The sequence below is a fragment of the Alosa pseudoharengus genome, unplaced genomic scaffold (assembly GCF_046254945.1).
Source record: "Alosa pseudoharengus isolate Yale_2024_CS ecotype anadromous, Long Island Sound unplaced genomic scaffold, YU_APseudo_1.1 YU_APseudo_1.1_scf_3, whole genome shotgun sequence".
Lineage (NCBI taxonomy): Eukaryota > Metazoa > Chordata > Actinopteri > Clupeiformes > Clupeidae > Alosa > Alosa pseudoharengus.
The window spans coordinates 8,688,964-8,702,446 of NW_027468718.1; the positions used below are offsets into that span (position 1 = coordinate 8,688,964).

A 13,483-nucleotide genomic window follows, 5' to 3' on the forward strand; every position below is an offset into this window, starting at 1 on the left:
GTGATCTCGTTGCTGGAGCAAGGTTGGTGTCGTGAAGCCTTGCGTACGTGCATTTCTGACGAAATAGATGCCCAATAAGTGCCCAAAAAGCGTTGCAATATGGCCGCCGAGTGGAGGGACTTGCCTACAAGGACTTTGACTCAAGTCCTTGTGCTGTCCTTGTGTGAGCAAAGGCGTGTGTGTAATGGTGTCTCTTCAGTTGATGACCTTAAGCACATCTAACTTCTCAAACAGTGTTGCATTCAGTCCAGCAAAGGAAAATAAACACTGTACTGGAGCAGAAGACGGAATGATGGTATTGAACCTTAACCTTACAAAAAGGTTTTTGATGAGGGGATACTGGTCCAAGGATGGCAAGTCCTTCCTTTGGTCCTCTAAAAAATGAAGTGACTCTAGCTCAGCCTTGCTGTGAGTTGACTTCAGGAAAACCTCCACGTCTTCCGTGAAGATGAAGAAGTCCAAGTACAAACAAAGCACCAAGGACTCAATCCAATCTGCAGCACTGCACGTTTTGCGTTGTGATGACTAGTGCAATGTGCATGCCCATAGCACGTGTGAAACAGCGCCAAAATTCTCTAGTGACCGAGAGCGGTATCACAGGGGCTTGATCATGCGAGGGTGCCACAGAGCGACAGAGACAGAGATTCTGTGCTTTACAGTATAGATATATGTCATCACAGTGTTTCACAGAAAGTATTTTACAGTATTTTGAAAATACAAAAATACACAACACTGAAGTATTTTGATACAAAATACAAAGGCATTTTCATCATCTCAATAAAATGCAAATTACAAAATAGTATTTTGTATTTGAAATACATATTTTAAATACATGTATTAGAAATGCTGCCCATCCCTGGTGCCAGTGTGAAAATAGGGCCCATTGTATTAGTCACTAAAAAAGTATATTGTTGTGCTTTTATGTCTTTATTGAGACAGGACAGTGATGAGAGTGACAGGAAGCAAGTGGGAGATCCCAGGTCCTGTTGGGCACTTGGACCAAAGTGTCCCATTCTCTGTGACGTCTTTATTTCGGTTTAGTTGAATGGGAATCATTATTGCCATTCATTAACTGAACACGATAAACATGTTGACAATAAAATATAGATGTTGCGTGACTCTGCAAGGAGATACAGATTAAGGTAAACAAATTATTTGAAAAGCTTTTTTTTTTAAATCCCAAAACTATCGCTGAAATGAAGAACATTAGATAAATCATTCCACCAGAGGGCCGCAGTAGGCAAGAAGGGGCATTAAGCAGGCGGTCAGAGGGCCGCAGTGGATAAGATGGGGCATTAAGCAGGCGGTCAGAGGAATTTACAGTAATCCTGGCTGCTATTGGAAGCCAATGAATAGTAACTGTATACCTTTCACACTACGTTGTAATATTCATATATAGCACCTGGGAGTCATTATTTCTCTCTCAATGAAACTCGCAGAGAATGAGGCCTTGTAGTGACACTGGTCATACCGTGGATGACACACACTCATCTGAGCACAGAGAGGTCATTGTGCTACTTTTTAGATCATTTGGATAGGGTCTTTCCACTTTGGTTGCACAGGCAATTCAATACACCTGAAGATGTGTGTTGAAGATACTTCCTGGAGACAGCATTGATTACATATGTGTAAGCCGTGGGTTGTGTTTGGACAGTTATGCAAATAGAAGCATAAAAAACATACCCATGGAAATGTTCTGTGAGAAGGATGAGTGTTGATGTGTGTACACATCCAAATGCATAAATGTCATCTCTTGATCAATTGATCAACTGACCTGAAACAGGACTGTGTGTGGTTTGTGTCAATGCATGTGCTTGTGTGTGTGTGTGTGTGTGTGTCTGTCTGTGTGTGTGTGTTTGTGAGTGTGTGTGTTGTGTGTTTGTGAGTGTGTGTGTTGTGTGTTTGTGAGTGTGTATGTGTGTTTGTGTGTGAGATGATGATGAGAGAGAGAGAGAGAGAGAGAGAAAGAGAGAGAGAGAGAGAGAGAGAGAGAGAGAGAGAGGCGTGTTTGTGTTCCTCTGCACGTTGATGCAAACCACAGCACACAGGAAACAAGCCCATAGCACAAGCTTGCCTTTGTTGTGCACTTGCTCTCTCTCTCTCTCTCTCTCTCTCTCTCTCTCTCTCTCTCTGTGTGTCTCTGCTACTGCACTGCCATGTGCCTCTGACACTCTCTTTCTCTCACTCCCCTCCAGTCTCTCCCCCTCCATCTCTCACTCTCCTCGAGGCTCTCCCCCTCTAAACCTCTCCCCTCTGGGACCCGTGGTCTTGCTGTCCCCTCCCCTCTTCTCTTCTCGACGTTCCCCTCGCACGCGGCTACTACTGGCCTGCCCCACATCGGCACGTTCGGAAGAGATCGCCTGACAAGGCAGAGGGGAAGCTGTTGCTCTCTTGCAGCCAACAACGACCGTTACCAGGGCCAGCTGTCGCCACGGCACCACGACCTGTGACCTCTGGCTCGTGGAAGCGTCCACACATCTTGACGACGGCAGACCAAGACCAACTAGGATAATGGGCAACCTCGTATGTAGTGTAAGACGGTAAGGACCACATGTTGTGAATTACAGGATATTGTTGATTATGAAACGGTATTCATTATACAGCATTTGGGTAATGCTATGCAACTTTTCCAGTAAGGTGCATGCTCAACATGAGTGCACATCCTGCAGTGAGGGCTACTGTAGGGGTGGTTAACCACAGTGTTTGCAGAGGCCCAGGGCATACAGAACTCAGGCAGTGTCAATGATGAGTTTATCACATTACTTTCAGGTGTTCCTCGTGACACCAATTCTGTCAGTAACAATTATTAAAATAAAATAATAATTATCATAGTATTATTAATCATAGCTATACCGGAAGTATAAAGCTGGTGCAAAACTGTTGTGCAGCATACTTTGGCTTTGAGTGTTTGCTAACAAAAAAAAAAGAATACCAGTATATCTTATTCATTTCTAAGTTGAATATGACCTATTTTTGAAACACGCTGGCCTAGCCTTCTGAAAATAATCCAGTAATCTCACAAAAAAAGATTAAAATCAGAGTTGCACAACAAGACTAGCCCTAAAAAAGAAGCTGACATTATTTTTCCTTTTCTCTTTAACAGAAAAAAGGCATCAGATGCCAATAATGAATCTGATGGTAAGACCTACATTAATTCACCTAATTCAGGGTTCATGTGGAGGACATGTACTGTATCATGCACAATGCATCATATGTGATGAAATACTTAAGAGAAGATGTTTTAAATTCAACATCATTTATAAAACAACATACACATCATAATTAAAAACACATAGAACAATATATTCACACTATCAAGTTTCAGATAAATGAAATGATACAATGAAGTCAAATACCGAGTTAAGAGAATCACTTGTGATCTGTGATTATGTAAGACTATCCTACAGTATGCATTAAACTGTTGGCTGTAAGTAGAGGTCAAGCCTTGCCACATAATCACATGTCCCTTTCTCTTTCTATAAGAAGATAACAGCACAAATGCAGCACAAGGGGGACAAGCACAAATCCAGCACAACGTGGACAAAGACACAGTAAGTGAATTCCGTTGCCTTGTATAGCTTTCTGAGTATTTCTGAAAGGGACTGCTTCTGTCTCTGAGACCGATGCCAAATAGACCCATAGTGGATGAAACAACAGACTATTGATGTATTTTATTATTATACCTTTATTTAACCAGGGAAGAAAATCACATTGAGACAGGCATCTCATTTACAAGTGAGCCCTGGCCAAGGTAGCAGCACACAGTGAACATATAGAGACAGACAAAGTAAAAATAAGTACATAAACAACAGTCACAACACACACATACACTAACACGCCCACACACACACACACACACACACACACACACACACACACACACACACACACACACACACACACACACACACACACACACACAACAATACAACAATGAAACAAAATGAAAAAATAAGAACAGGTGCAGACAGTTTGGAATGCTTGGTTGAGATATGACTTAAATTCATTGATTGAAATAAATACTGTAAGTTTCAACGATCTTTGAATCTCATTCCAAGCAGTTGATGCACTATACATAAAAGCAGTTTTTCCAAACTCTGTCTTCATTGAAGGAACTTTTAAGAGAATATATACCTGTATTGAAGCATTTGTTATACCTTTTTCACTTGTAAACTGAGATATAAATGTATGTATGATAATTTTGCATTTATCCTCTTTAATTTATTCACATCCAAAAGTTAGATTTAGATTTAGATTTCTATATTGTCTTCATCATTATGTTGGTTTGAAGGAACTTTTAAGAGAATATATCTACTTGAACGCAGATTATACCCTTGACTATTGACAGTTAAAAGACTAGTCATATACAGAGGAAGCTGGCCAACTATGGCCTTGTACACAAATGTAAGCCAATGATTGTACCTTCTTAAGTGAAGTGAGGGCCAACCTACCCTTTCTCTAGCTCTGTCATTATATTTGAAATCATCAGCAGTCTCCTGTCCCGGAGTACCTCTGATTGCTAAGGATTCACAGGTTCTAAAGCATGCTGACTGGCTTATCATCTTGTTAAATGACTGCAATTTTTGCTGACTAGCTGTTTTGAAATCATTTCCTTCTCGTTTTGCTTCTTCGGGCCGTTCCTTTTTTTGTCTTTCCATTCAACATACTAAGATGCATTCAACAGATCTAGGGTCATATTCTGTCCATTATCAGTGGCAGCATGCTAGCTGGTTTTCCGGCCCACATACAGTAGATAACGTGCACTGTTGACTTCTCCTGGATGATCTCTGATACCTGCTATACAAGTTATTTCCATTCTGGGTCTGACTGATAGCTTTGTGTGTAAGTTTGAAGATCTTTAGGCTACTATTAGTATTTGTCGCAATGTTGGCAATGTACAGTACAGTGTAAGAAAAGGGAATCATATTTCATATCACGTTAGTTAGCATTGTTTTGGCTACATCAGTGGGGATTTCATAACACTAACACGTTTGGTGCGCTTAGTGTACTTATGCCAAGCTGACAGCCCTTCTGTTGAAGCTGACTGAGCATTAAGAGTGCTCTTTTACATATTCATATAGTTAGTATACAGCTAACTGTAGAGTGAATAGTTGAGTAGTTTCTGGTGATCAAAGAACCAGTCTCATAAAATTAAAGCTACACAGGTTGAGCAGTTTTTAGACACTGATCGGACTAATCTGATATTTTTGTATGTTTTACCATTTTAGCACCAGTCAGTTAACAGAAATATTTTCTGAGTCAAACTTATTTCCAGTGATATGACTCATAAATGTGATAAAAGACAAGTTGCATTTAGAGAGAGAGAGAGAGAGTGTGTGTGTACGAGTGTGTGTGTTGTGGTCTTGTGGTAAGGGTGATTCTAATCAGCATTTCAGGCGTTTCGACAGAAAGCATTGACACACACGTTGCTGTTGCATGAACAGCTAGATGCCCCTGTTTGTCCCTCTGTACAGGCTGGGAGATATTTGCAGCTAATTTCCCTAGCAGCTTCTACATGAATAGACCCAAACACATTTGCATGATGGCAATATTCCTGAGTTGTCCAGTTTTGATCTTACATTTGGTTTTTGAGTCTTTTGACATATGACATATGACATTTCATTTCCATATCAATTAAACCTGTTACACTCCAGTAGTGTTAAAGTTAAACTCGTGTTAAACTAGTGTTAAACTCAGGTTACAGTATCACCAGTCCAAGTGCATACCTTTATCACTGAGTTTTATTTGTTTATGATCATAAACAGAACGGGCCGAAGGAGGAAGTCCTGTATGCAACAATTGACCATGGCAACGGCAAGAAAGCAGGAAATACGGTGCAGATAGTGGAGGGAGATGACTGTGACTATGCGATCGTCAAAATCCCCTCTGAGGACAAGCTGTCAATCAGAGAGGACTGCTCTGATGACTATGTGCTCATGGGCTGATACGGAGGCCTATTAGGCACATGACTGGAGAATGGCTGAACAAGGTTGCACATGTTACTGCTGACAAACATTGAGATATGCGGCATGTACATTGGCATTTTAGACCAATAGACTTTTCTCACACATCAGGTATACGGAGAGGGTTGGTTTCAGTGTTTGCTCTCTCTCTCTCTCTCTCTCTCTCTCTCCAACACACACACACACACACACAAACACACACACACAAACACACACACACACACACACACACACACACACACACACAGATACGTCCATACTACATGAAATACTGAGAACTATGCATTTGCTGTTCACATGCTACAATATATATATATATATATATATATACGTGTGGTGTACGGTGACTTCTGAGAAACAATAGCTATACATTTACTGTAGACTACTTTGTTTATGAAAGTATTTAAGCATTTCTTATACCTTTTTCACTTGTAACTGAGATATGAATGTATGTATGTATGTACAGTATGTATGTATGTATGTATGTATGTATGTACTATATGTATCTATGTATGAGAATTTTGCATTTATCCACTTTAATTTATTCACATCCAAAAGTTAGACTTTTTGATGTTTAGATTTCTATATTGTCTTCATCATTATAGAGGTTTTGCTCTGTTTGTGTTGAGTATGTATTTGTTTTGGAAACTGACATGTAGGCTAATAGCAGCATGTGGGTCCACACAAAATCTACTGCAAGGAATGATCTATCCAAGAACGAGGACTAATGACAAGCCTAAGCTAACTCAAGAGTTACACCCGTGCTACACAGGGTCCACAACTGAACCGCTCCGTTTGCGTAGTGAAAAGATAGTTTTAGTAGCCTGACGAGCCAGACCCACATTAAAATGTAGGGTCTGGGGACTCACCGTTGGCAGTGCTCAGTCCGAGGGGTGGGATAAACAGTTGTCTTTCAAATTCCCTCTGCACGCAATAGGACAGCGCTACAACTCATTTGTCCCATGTGTTTTCCCACCAGCGGAGCTAGTTGGCTAGTTCAAACTTTTGCCAACTTAAAAAAAAGCTTAACTCGTGTCACGCTGTTCGCCAACAGCAACATCCATCTTCTTTGTTTTCAAGTAGGAGGGAATTCAAGCCGAACCGTTGCAACTCTGCCATCAATCATTATGTTAAGGCTGATTACGACTCTATACGCGATAGGCTGGAGCGTACGTGCAGCTATCACGTCTGGTGTAGCCAGTTCCATTGATGATAATTGAAGCGAATTGTTGCAACACAACGCGAACGGAACGCTTCAGTTACATGCCCGGTGTAGCCTCCTTGTTGATGAAGCTAATAAAAAAGCTGCATGGCCACATTCTCCATGTAAATCAAAACCATAGTGCTTTTTGATTACAAGGTTTACCATTTGATTCTGAGTTCATTTAGTCAGACTTATCACCAATTCTCATTCCTGAAATACCCCTAGTATAATATTCAAAGTTTATGGTAGTTAATTATTCAAATAAATAAACAGCGGATATATCACTTGTGATCTTTTTTTCCAACTTGAAATGACACGAAAAGACACACGCGCACACACACACACACATACTAATGATTAAAAAAATATGTCTCTTTAGTGCAAGTTCATAGTACACTGGGTTGTATGGATTAGGGGGTTGTATGGATTGTGTGTGTGTGTGTGTGTGTGTGTGTGTGTGTGTGTGTGTAGGTATATGATGAGCCCTTTTGTTTCTGTCCTGTTGTAAGGATTCTATAACATGGCGCTGAATGCATATCTTGTTCTGTTCTATACTACTATCTTGAGGAAAAAATAAACAATAAGAAAAACAATGTACACCTGTTGTTTGTTTACTTGTTTTATTATTAATTGTGTCTCTCAAGGCACATGTATATGCTGAGAAAAGTTACAATGACCAAACTAAGTACAAAAAAAAATGATATCATGATGACCTGCCATAATTCACCTGCCAATGAACCTGCTGAAGAAAACACATACCAATAAATACAGCATGTCCCTGTCTGTAATGTTACCTTTACATAATTAGTGTTATCTTTGAGATTATCAAGTATAATTTCCTTTGGTCATTTGCATGGTTCACTAAATCATTCATTGACAGTCATTTTCATATTACTCTGTAACATTAACCCACCCTATCATCATTCCTTCAATCAATCAATCAATCAATCAATCACAATAATCATTGGAAGTGCTCTCACCATCACGTATCTCTGTGAGATCCACGGCGGCAGTGCTTGCTCCTCGCGTCCAGAAGAGGTAACTGGCCACACAGGTGAGTTTATCCTTTGTTCCGTCATCAGGCACGCGCAGCCAGCTCTCCACGGTCACTGTTCCGTCAGCATTCTGAGTTGACCTCTCCGTGACCTCAGAGGATCCCCACATCTCCTCCCAGGACAATTTGGCCGCTGGTTTTCCCCCAGCAGCAGAACAGACAGCAAACCTCTGTCCACTGTCCTGCTCCAGTCTGGTGGAGAGGACAGGGGTGACTGTGGAGGCACAGGAAGGGAGAACTGTGATGAACCGCTCTTTGGGCTTATAGTTACGGATGGCAAATGGACTTAAAGTACTATAATGACCATAATATGCATAACCTGGACCTGGATATGTGTAACCCGGACCTGGATATGTGTAACCGCATCACCTTGAGTTAACAAGTCCAGGCTGATATCTCTCTAGCACAACTCTTAGGTGTCAGGAGGGAAGTTCACACAGTGTACATACAGCGCAGCTACAGACCAGCTGGCTACCGTTACATATGCAGGGTCCAATCAGCTTTTTAGGAGACATTAGAATATCAGTATAACTTGCAAGAGCACTCATTCTCACACATACATGTAACCTACAAGTCTGCTCCAAAAAATATTGAACATGTATGCCTATATACTGTATTTGAATGTTTGATGCATACCATGTTTTTCTGTTCACCAGAAGCTTCATTTCTCACCTGCTGCCCGCACTGTAATGTTGACTGTTTCAGCTCCACCTCTGAACACCCCTTCACAATTATATGTCCCTTCATCTTGGACTCCAAAGTGAGGAATGTGCAGGTAGGACTCCCCATTGGTGGTGTTGCGGAGCGTTTTCCCTCCTGTGCAGTTGTTGTGCGGAGGATTTTTGGTAGATTCACTTATCAGACAATAGACTCCACTGATGTTTATTTTCCAGATAAAATGGAGAGCATCAGACCATGTCCTATTGCTGCAACTTATGTTAGCGTCTTTGCCCTCTGCAAAATATTCAGTGCGTAGGGCTGGGGCCTGTGAATCATTTAGTTGTCCTAATGGAGTTACAGGAATATGAGACAAATTTAATCACTTACTATAAATACAAATACTATAGACAATAAAAACACATTGATGGTATGACATAACCTTTGGACATAATACATAAAACATAAAAGGCCTTTAGCCCCTTCCCTTCATTGTATTTCTTGTAAATTACGCTTTTAATCCATATGTTTTAAAATAACAATTCATCTGGGCATGATTAGTGGGCTTTTCCAAGTGCACCAGTGAGGCTACTGGATCAACATGCTACCACTACCTGTTGAACAATTAAATACAGCCATATAGCTGTAAATCTTATTATGGCAAACCAGTGGAGATTGTCTGATTGTTTTCTAGTAGATAGGCTGCTTGAGCAATGAGTAAATTAAGCTAGCCAGCCAACCATTATACTGCAAGTAAGTTAGTTACTTACCAATATGTAAATGAGGTATTATTATCTGTGGTTCAATTAACTTACCACATTAATACTAATCTACAAGGTCTCATGTGCATCAGTGCACTCAGGATGTTTACATGTATGCAACAGTTCACGTGTCTCAAATTACCTTAAAAAAGTCAATGAAGTAGGAAAATACACAGAGTAGCATTGTAACTAATTCCCAGCTCATGTAAGCATTTAAAGACTGTTGCCAATCTGTCTGTGAAAGTGGCAAATATGACACGAGTAAGAGTGGAGTTGGTAAAGGACCAACGTCTGTGATACAGCCGTTGGCACAAGGGTGGAGGCCAAGTGAAAGAGGTAACCGCAGCTGTGGGTATGTCCCTTACCAAATATTCCATAACACACAAAATTAGCACACAGAAAAAATCTTGTAATGTCAAACCTGCAGAGGAGCTCGACGAAGGACACAGCAAAGCCAAGAAAGGTAGTATAATCCTCCCCACCTCCATGTGTCAAATACTTCATACACGTTTACTGTGGTAGGTTTTTTTCTGTGGTACAGCCAGACGACCACTAGTGCAGTCACCCCTCTATTGCATGTTTACTGTGGCCTAACCTGAAGGTGGTCAAGACAAATCTGTCTACGTCTCTTGAATACACTTTAAAATATATAATATCCATCAGTTGAAAGACTACCTGAACTTGCTTAGCCGCAGTTTTCACCTAGACTTCCTGTGTGTGCTGGAAATTTGCTGTCAACAGGAACTTGTCGCCCCTACATTCAGCCAATGACATTTTGATAGCAGTCACGCTGGATGTGTGAAAAACACAAAATCAAAGACTCTTTCCTCCTACTGCAACACACAGACAATGAGTTGTGCAAGTGTGGCACTTTTAAGAACCAGTATAGTGTGGCAACATAGATTTATGTGACTGTAATACAGTTGTATAGTATATGTTTTTTTATACAGATGTAGCCTATACATTAACATATGTATTGTTGTATCTACACATTGTTTTTTTTTGCCGTTGTTGTTTTTGGAATAGTTTTATTAATTTCTGTGGGTCATCATGATTAGGTACCAGGAAGTACATCAAACAAGGGAGAAACAACAGTAATGAAAAAGAATCAGAGTTTCATCAGAATTTCATTTCTACTTTTACATATGTTTCCCTCAATACTTATTAATAGTTATTATTGATTACACCGACCCACCCCTACCAACCCACCTCTCTCTTCCCCCAACCCACCCTACCATCCACCCACCTCTCCCACCCCCACCCCTATTTTACCCACCCACCCCACACATTGCTGGTCCTCATTCAAGACAGGACCCATACACACACACACACACACACACACACACACACCCACACAACAAAAAAAGTATCTACACATTGTTAAGAATATACACTATGGCTAGAAGGTAGGGAAGCACCAAGGGTGGGGGAGGGGGAGGGGGGAGCATTTTTAATTGAGACATAGTAAGATTACTTTGACAATGTAAAGCACTATACATATTGCACATGAAAAAGGTTGTCATGTATGGATTCCCAAGAGTCCAATCTCTCAAATGGTGTATAATATTGCTATGCTATCGTGCATACAATTGATTTAGAATGTTGGGGGGAGGTTGGGGAAGGGGGTAGGTTTTTGAAATTTACGAAAATGGCTTAGCAAGAGTATGCTTTTATTCACTATTACTCTTTGCTTTTGTTTATGTAAAAAGCACATTAAATGACCTCTGTATGAAATGCGCTATATAAATAAACTTCACTTGAAAGTAGTATATCCTGTGGGGGGAGTTCCTCTCATGTCCAGTTCACTGCGATGTTTTGACTGAAACACTACATTTTAGTCAATCCTATTACCTTACCGAAAGAGATACACATGCCAGTTATGTATCCAACTGCTGTCTGCAGCTTATCTCCAAAACTCCAAAGCTGCTGTCAGATCATCTTATCAACTTACCTATTGTGTATCAACATTAGAACCCTGATCAACAACAATGTGATGTATTAATCACTTCTTCTCTATTGACAACAGTTAGTTCAGGAGTAGGCTATTCTAGCCCACTTGCTTGCGAGACTCAGTGGCTGCGCAGTGTGCACCAGCTTCCTTATTTGGGTTTTGGGTTGCCAGGTTTTATGACAAAAGGGTTAAAATGGAAAGTAAGTGATTGTGTAGCAGCCTGTGAAGGGTGTATTTCATACACAATCTAGCAATCTGGGAAATGTCAGACTAAGAGAAAAAAATGAATGGATCCGTGATTTTAATGGTCATGCAAATTACGAGAGTTTTCCAGGAAAAAAACAAAACAAAACGGGAGGGCGCCGGAAGATGACCTTGAAATAAAGAAACACGGGGAAAACGGGAGTGTTTCGACGCAATTGGATAACACTACGACCAATGTTTACTGACCTCCAACGTTGCAGCGCTGTCGTCATCAGTTTAGCTCGCCTCTGGCCCGCCTATAGATATGCCGATTTCATTGGTTCCCCGGGATGCAAGGGGTAAAAGTAACATGCATCATTGCTCATTGCCAGAGTGTCTCGCAAAGACAATTCCATTGTGCTATCGCGAGAACTCTGGATTTCCAGGATAATGAACTATACAGTACTGAAACATTATGTGAAATGACCGCTACCAGAGACACTAGGGAAATATCTATTGGCTTGTCATGCTGTTGGTAGCACCACACATAGGCTATACAGGGCTTAATGCAAGGACATTTTCTGTGCCTGAAGTATCAGACATCTTTGAAGATCTAATATTATATAGGCTAATTGCCTACTTTCAAATCCTGCCTCACGCCTGAATTCAGGCACAGTGTTTTAAACAGTTAGCCTTGATATCTAGCTTAGCTTGGATAGCTTTGATTTAAGCTTTAAGGCAGTTGGGCAAAAAAGTCTATAGTATTTTGCCACCGGCCATAAATCAAATTGTAAAGACAATGTCATTTTTAAAGGGACATTAAACCGTTCTTCTATAACGTTCTAACCGGTCACCATTTAGAGGAGAGGCCTTGGAACACTGGTACAATAATGTTTTTGCTCAGAACAAACCAAAATGAAAATCATTTTGTTTTCAGTCCCTGCTACAAGATATTGACAGTGCAATAACTTGTAATGAACAGAACACATTAAGGCATTCATAAAATATGATTATTGCATGATTAATATTCATGATACAGTTTATACTGTTGCGGGGCTACGTAAACAATTAATTTTGCAAATGCACCCTTCGCTGATCTGTATGTGTGTTCAGGCAATACGAGTAGAAATACAGGAATTGTGTTCCCTACTAGACCCAACATTGTAATATTACAATATTTACCTAAAAACTAACTAAAACAAAAAAATGTAAAAACTGCTTAATTTCTGCATCTGAACAATATCTGAAAGGTGAAGAAGGGTTTGCTCAATTTGTGGGTCTTACAGGGATAAAAACAAATCAGAGCACAAGAGAATGAGGGTGAAAAATTGTAGAATGTTTATTTGGGATAAATATAGAATACATTATATAAATGAGAGGCTCTAAACTAATCTAAACTATCTAAACACTGTGAGCAAAATAATATAAAAAGAGAGAAATCAAAGAAAAACGTTAGATTAATGTCACACGGCTCAAGCTTGAGAGGTGTCCATCTTCTCCTGGACCCAGTGGATTTGTGTGGTTGCTCTTGCAGAGGTGCATTGGCTGTGATGGCTCCATGGACGGCACTTGCAGGTGAGGGGAGTGTGATGATGAGACAAAACCAAAAATAAAATATCGAAAGGACACGGAAACTCATCGGCATGTCAGAGGGAGTGAGAGACAAGAAAAAGTCCCAGGTTATGGAATAATCTGTGGTTTTGATGCAGA

At 40.4% G+C, this 13,483-nt stretch overlaps 2 protein-coding genes across 5 annotated transcripts; one reads left to right on the top strand and one right to left on the bottom strand.

The window, feature by feature from the left end:
* The first annotated feature begins 2,096 nt into the window (after nucleotides 1-2,096).
* On the top strand, nucleotides 2,097-7,450 carry LOC143100138 (uncharacterized). Of its 2 annotated transcripts, none has more exons than XM_076263085.1 (4): nucleotides 2,097-2,540; nucleotides 3,104-3,138; nucleotides 3,484-3,551; nucleotides 5,766-7,450. In XM_076263085.1, the coding sequence occupies exons 1-4, from the start codon at nucleotides 2,512-2,514 to the stop codon at nucleotides 5,943-5,945; spliced, it is 312 nt and encodes a 103-aa protein (XP_076119200.1). In that variant the 5' UTR covers nucleotides 2,097-2,511; the 3' UTR covers nucleotides 5,946-7,450. The 2 variants fall into 2 exon arrangements, with proteins under 2 accessions (XP_076119200.1, XP_076119201.1); XM_076263086.1 differs by having other exon boundaries at nucleotides 2,099-2,540; nucleotides 3,487-3,551.
* Nucleotides 7,451-7,770: 320 nt separating this feature from the next.
* LOC143100140 (cell surface glycoprotein CD200 receptor 1-like) lies at nucleotides 7,771-10,344 on the bottom strand. 3 transcript variants are annotated; one of them, XM_076263089.1, is made up of 4 exons: nucleotides 10,061-10,344; nucleotides 8,894-9,037; nucleotides 8,148-8,435; nucleotides 7,771-7,909 (listed from the first exon to the last, which is right to left on the bottom strand). In XM_076263089.1, the coding sequence occupies exons 1-4, from the start codon at nucleotides 10,125-10,127 to the stop codon at nucleotides 7,794-7,796; spliced, it is 615 nt and encodes a 204-aa protein (XP_076119204.1). In that variant the 5' UTR covers nucleotides 10,128-10,344; the 3' UTR covers nucleotides 7,771-7,793. The 3 variants fall into 3 exon arrangements, with proteins under 3 accessions (XP_076119204.1, XP_076119203.1, XP_076119202.1); XM_076263088.1 differs by having other exon boundaries at nucleotides 7,771-7,906; nucleotides 8,894-9,226; XM_076263087.1 differs by having other exon boundaries at nucleotides 8,894-9,226.
* Between the last annotated feature and the right edge of the window lie 3,139 nt (nucleotides 10,345-13,483).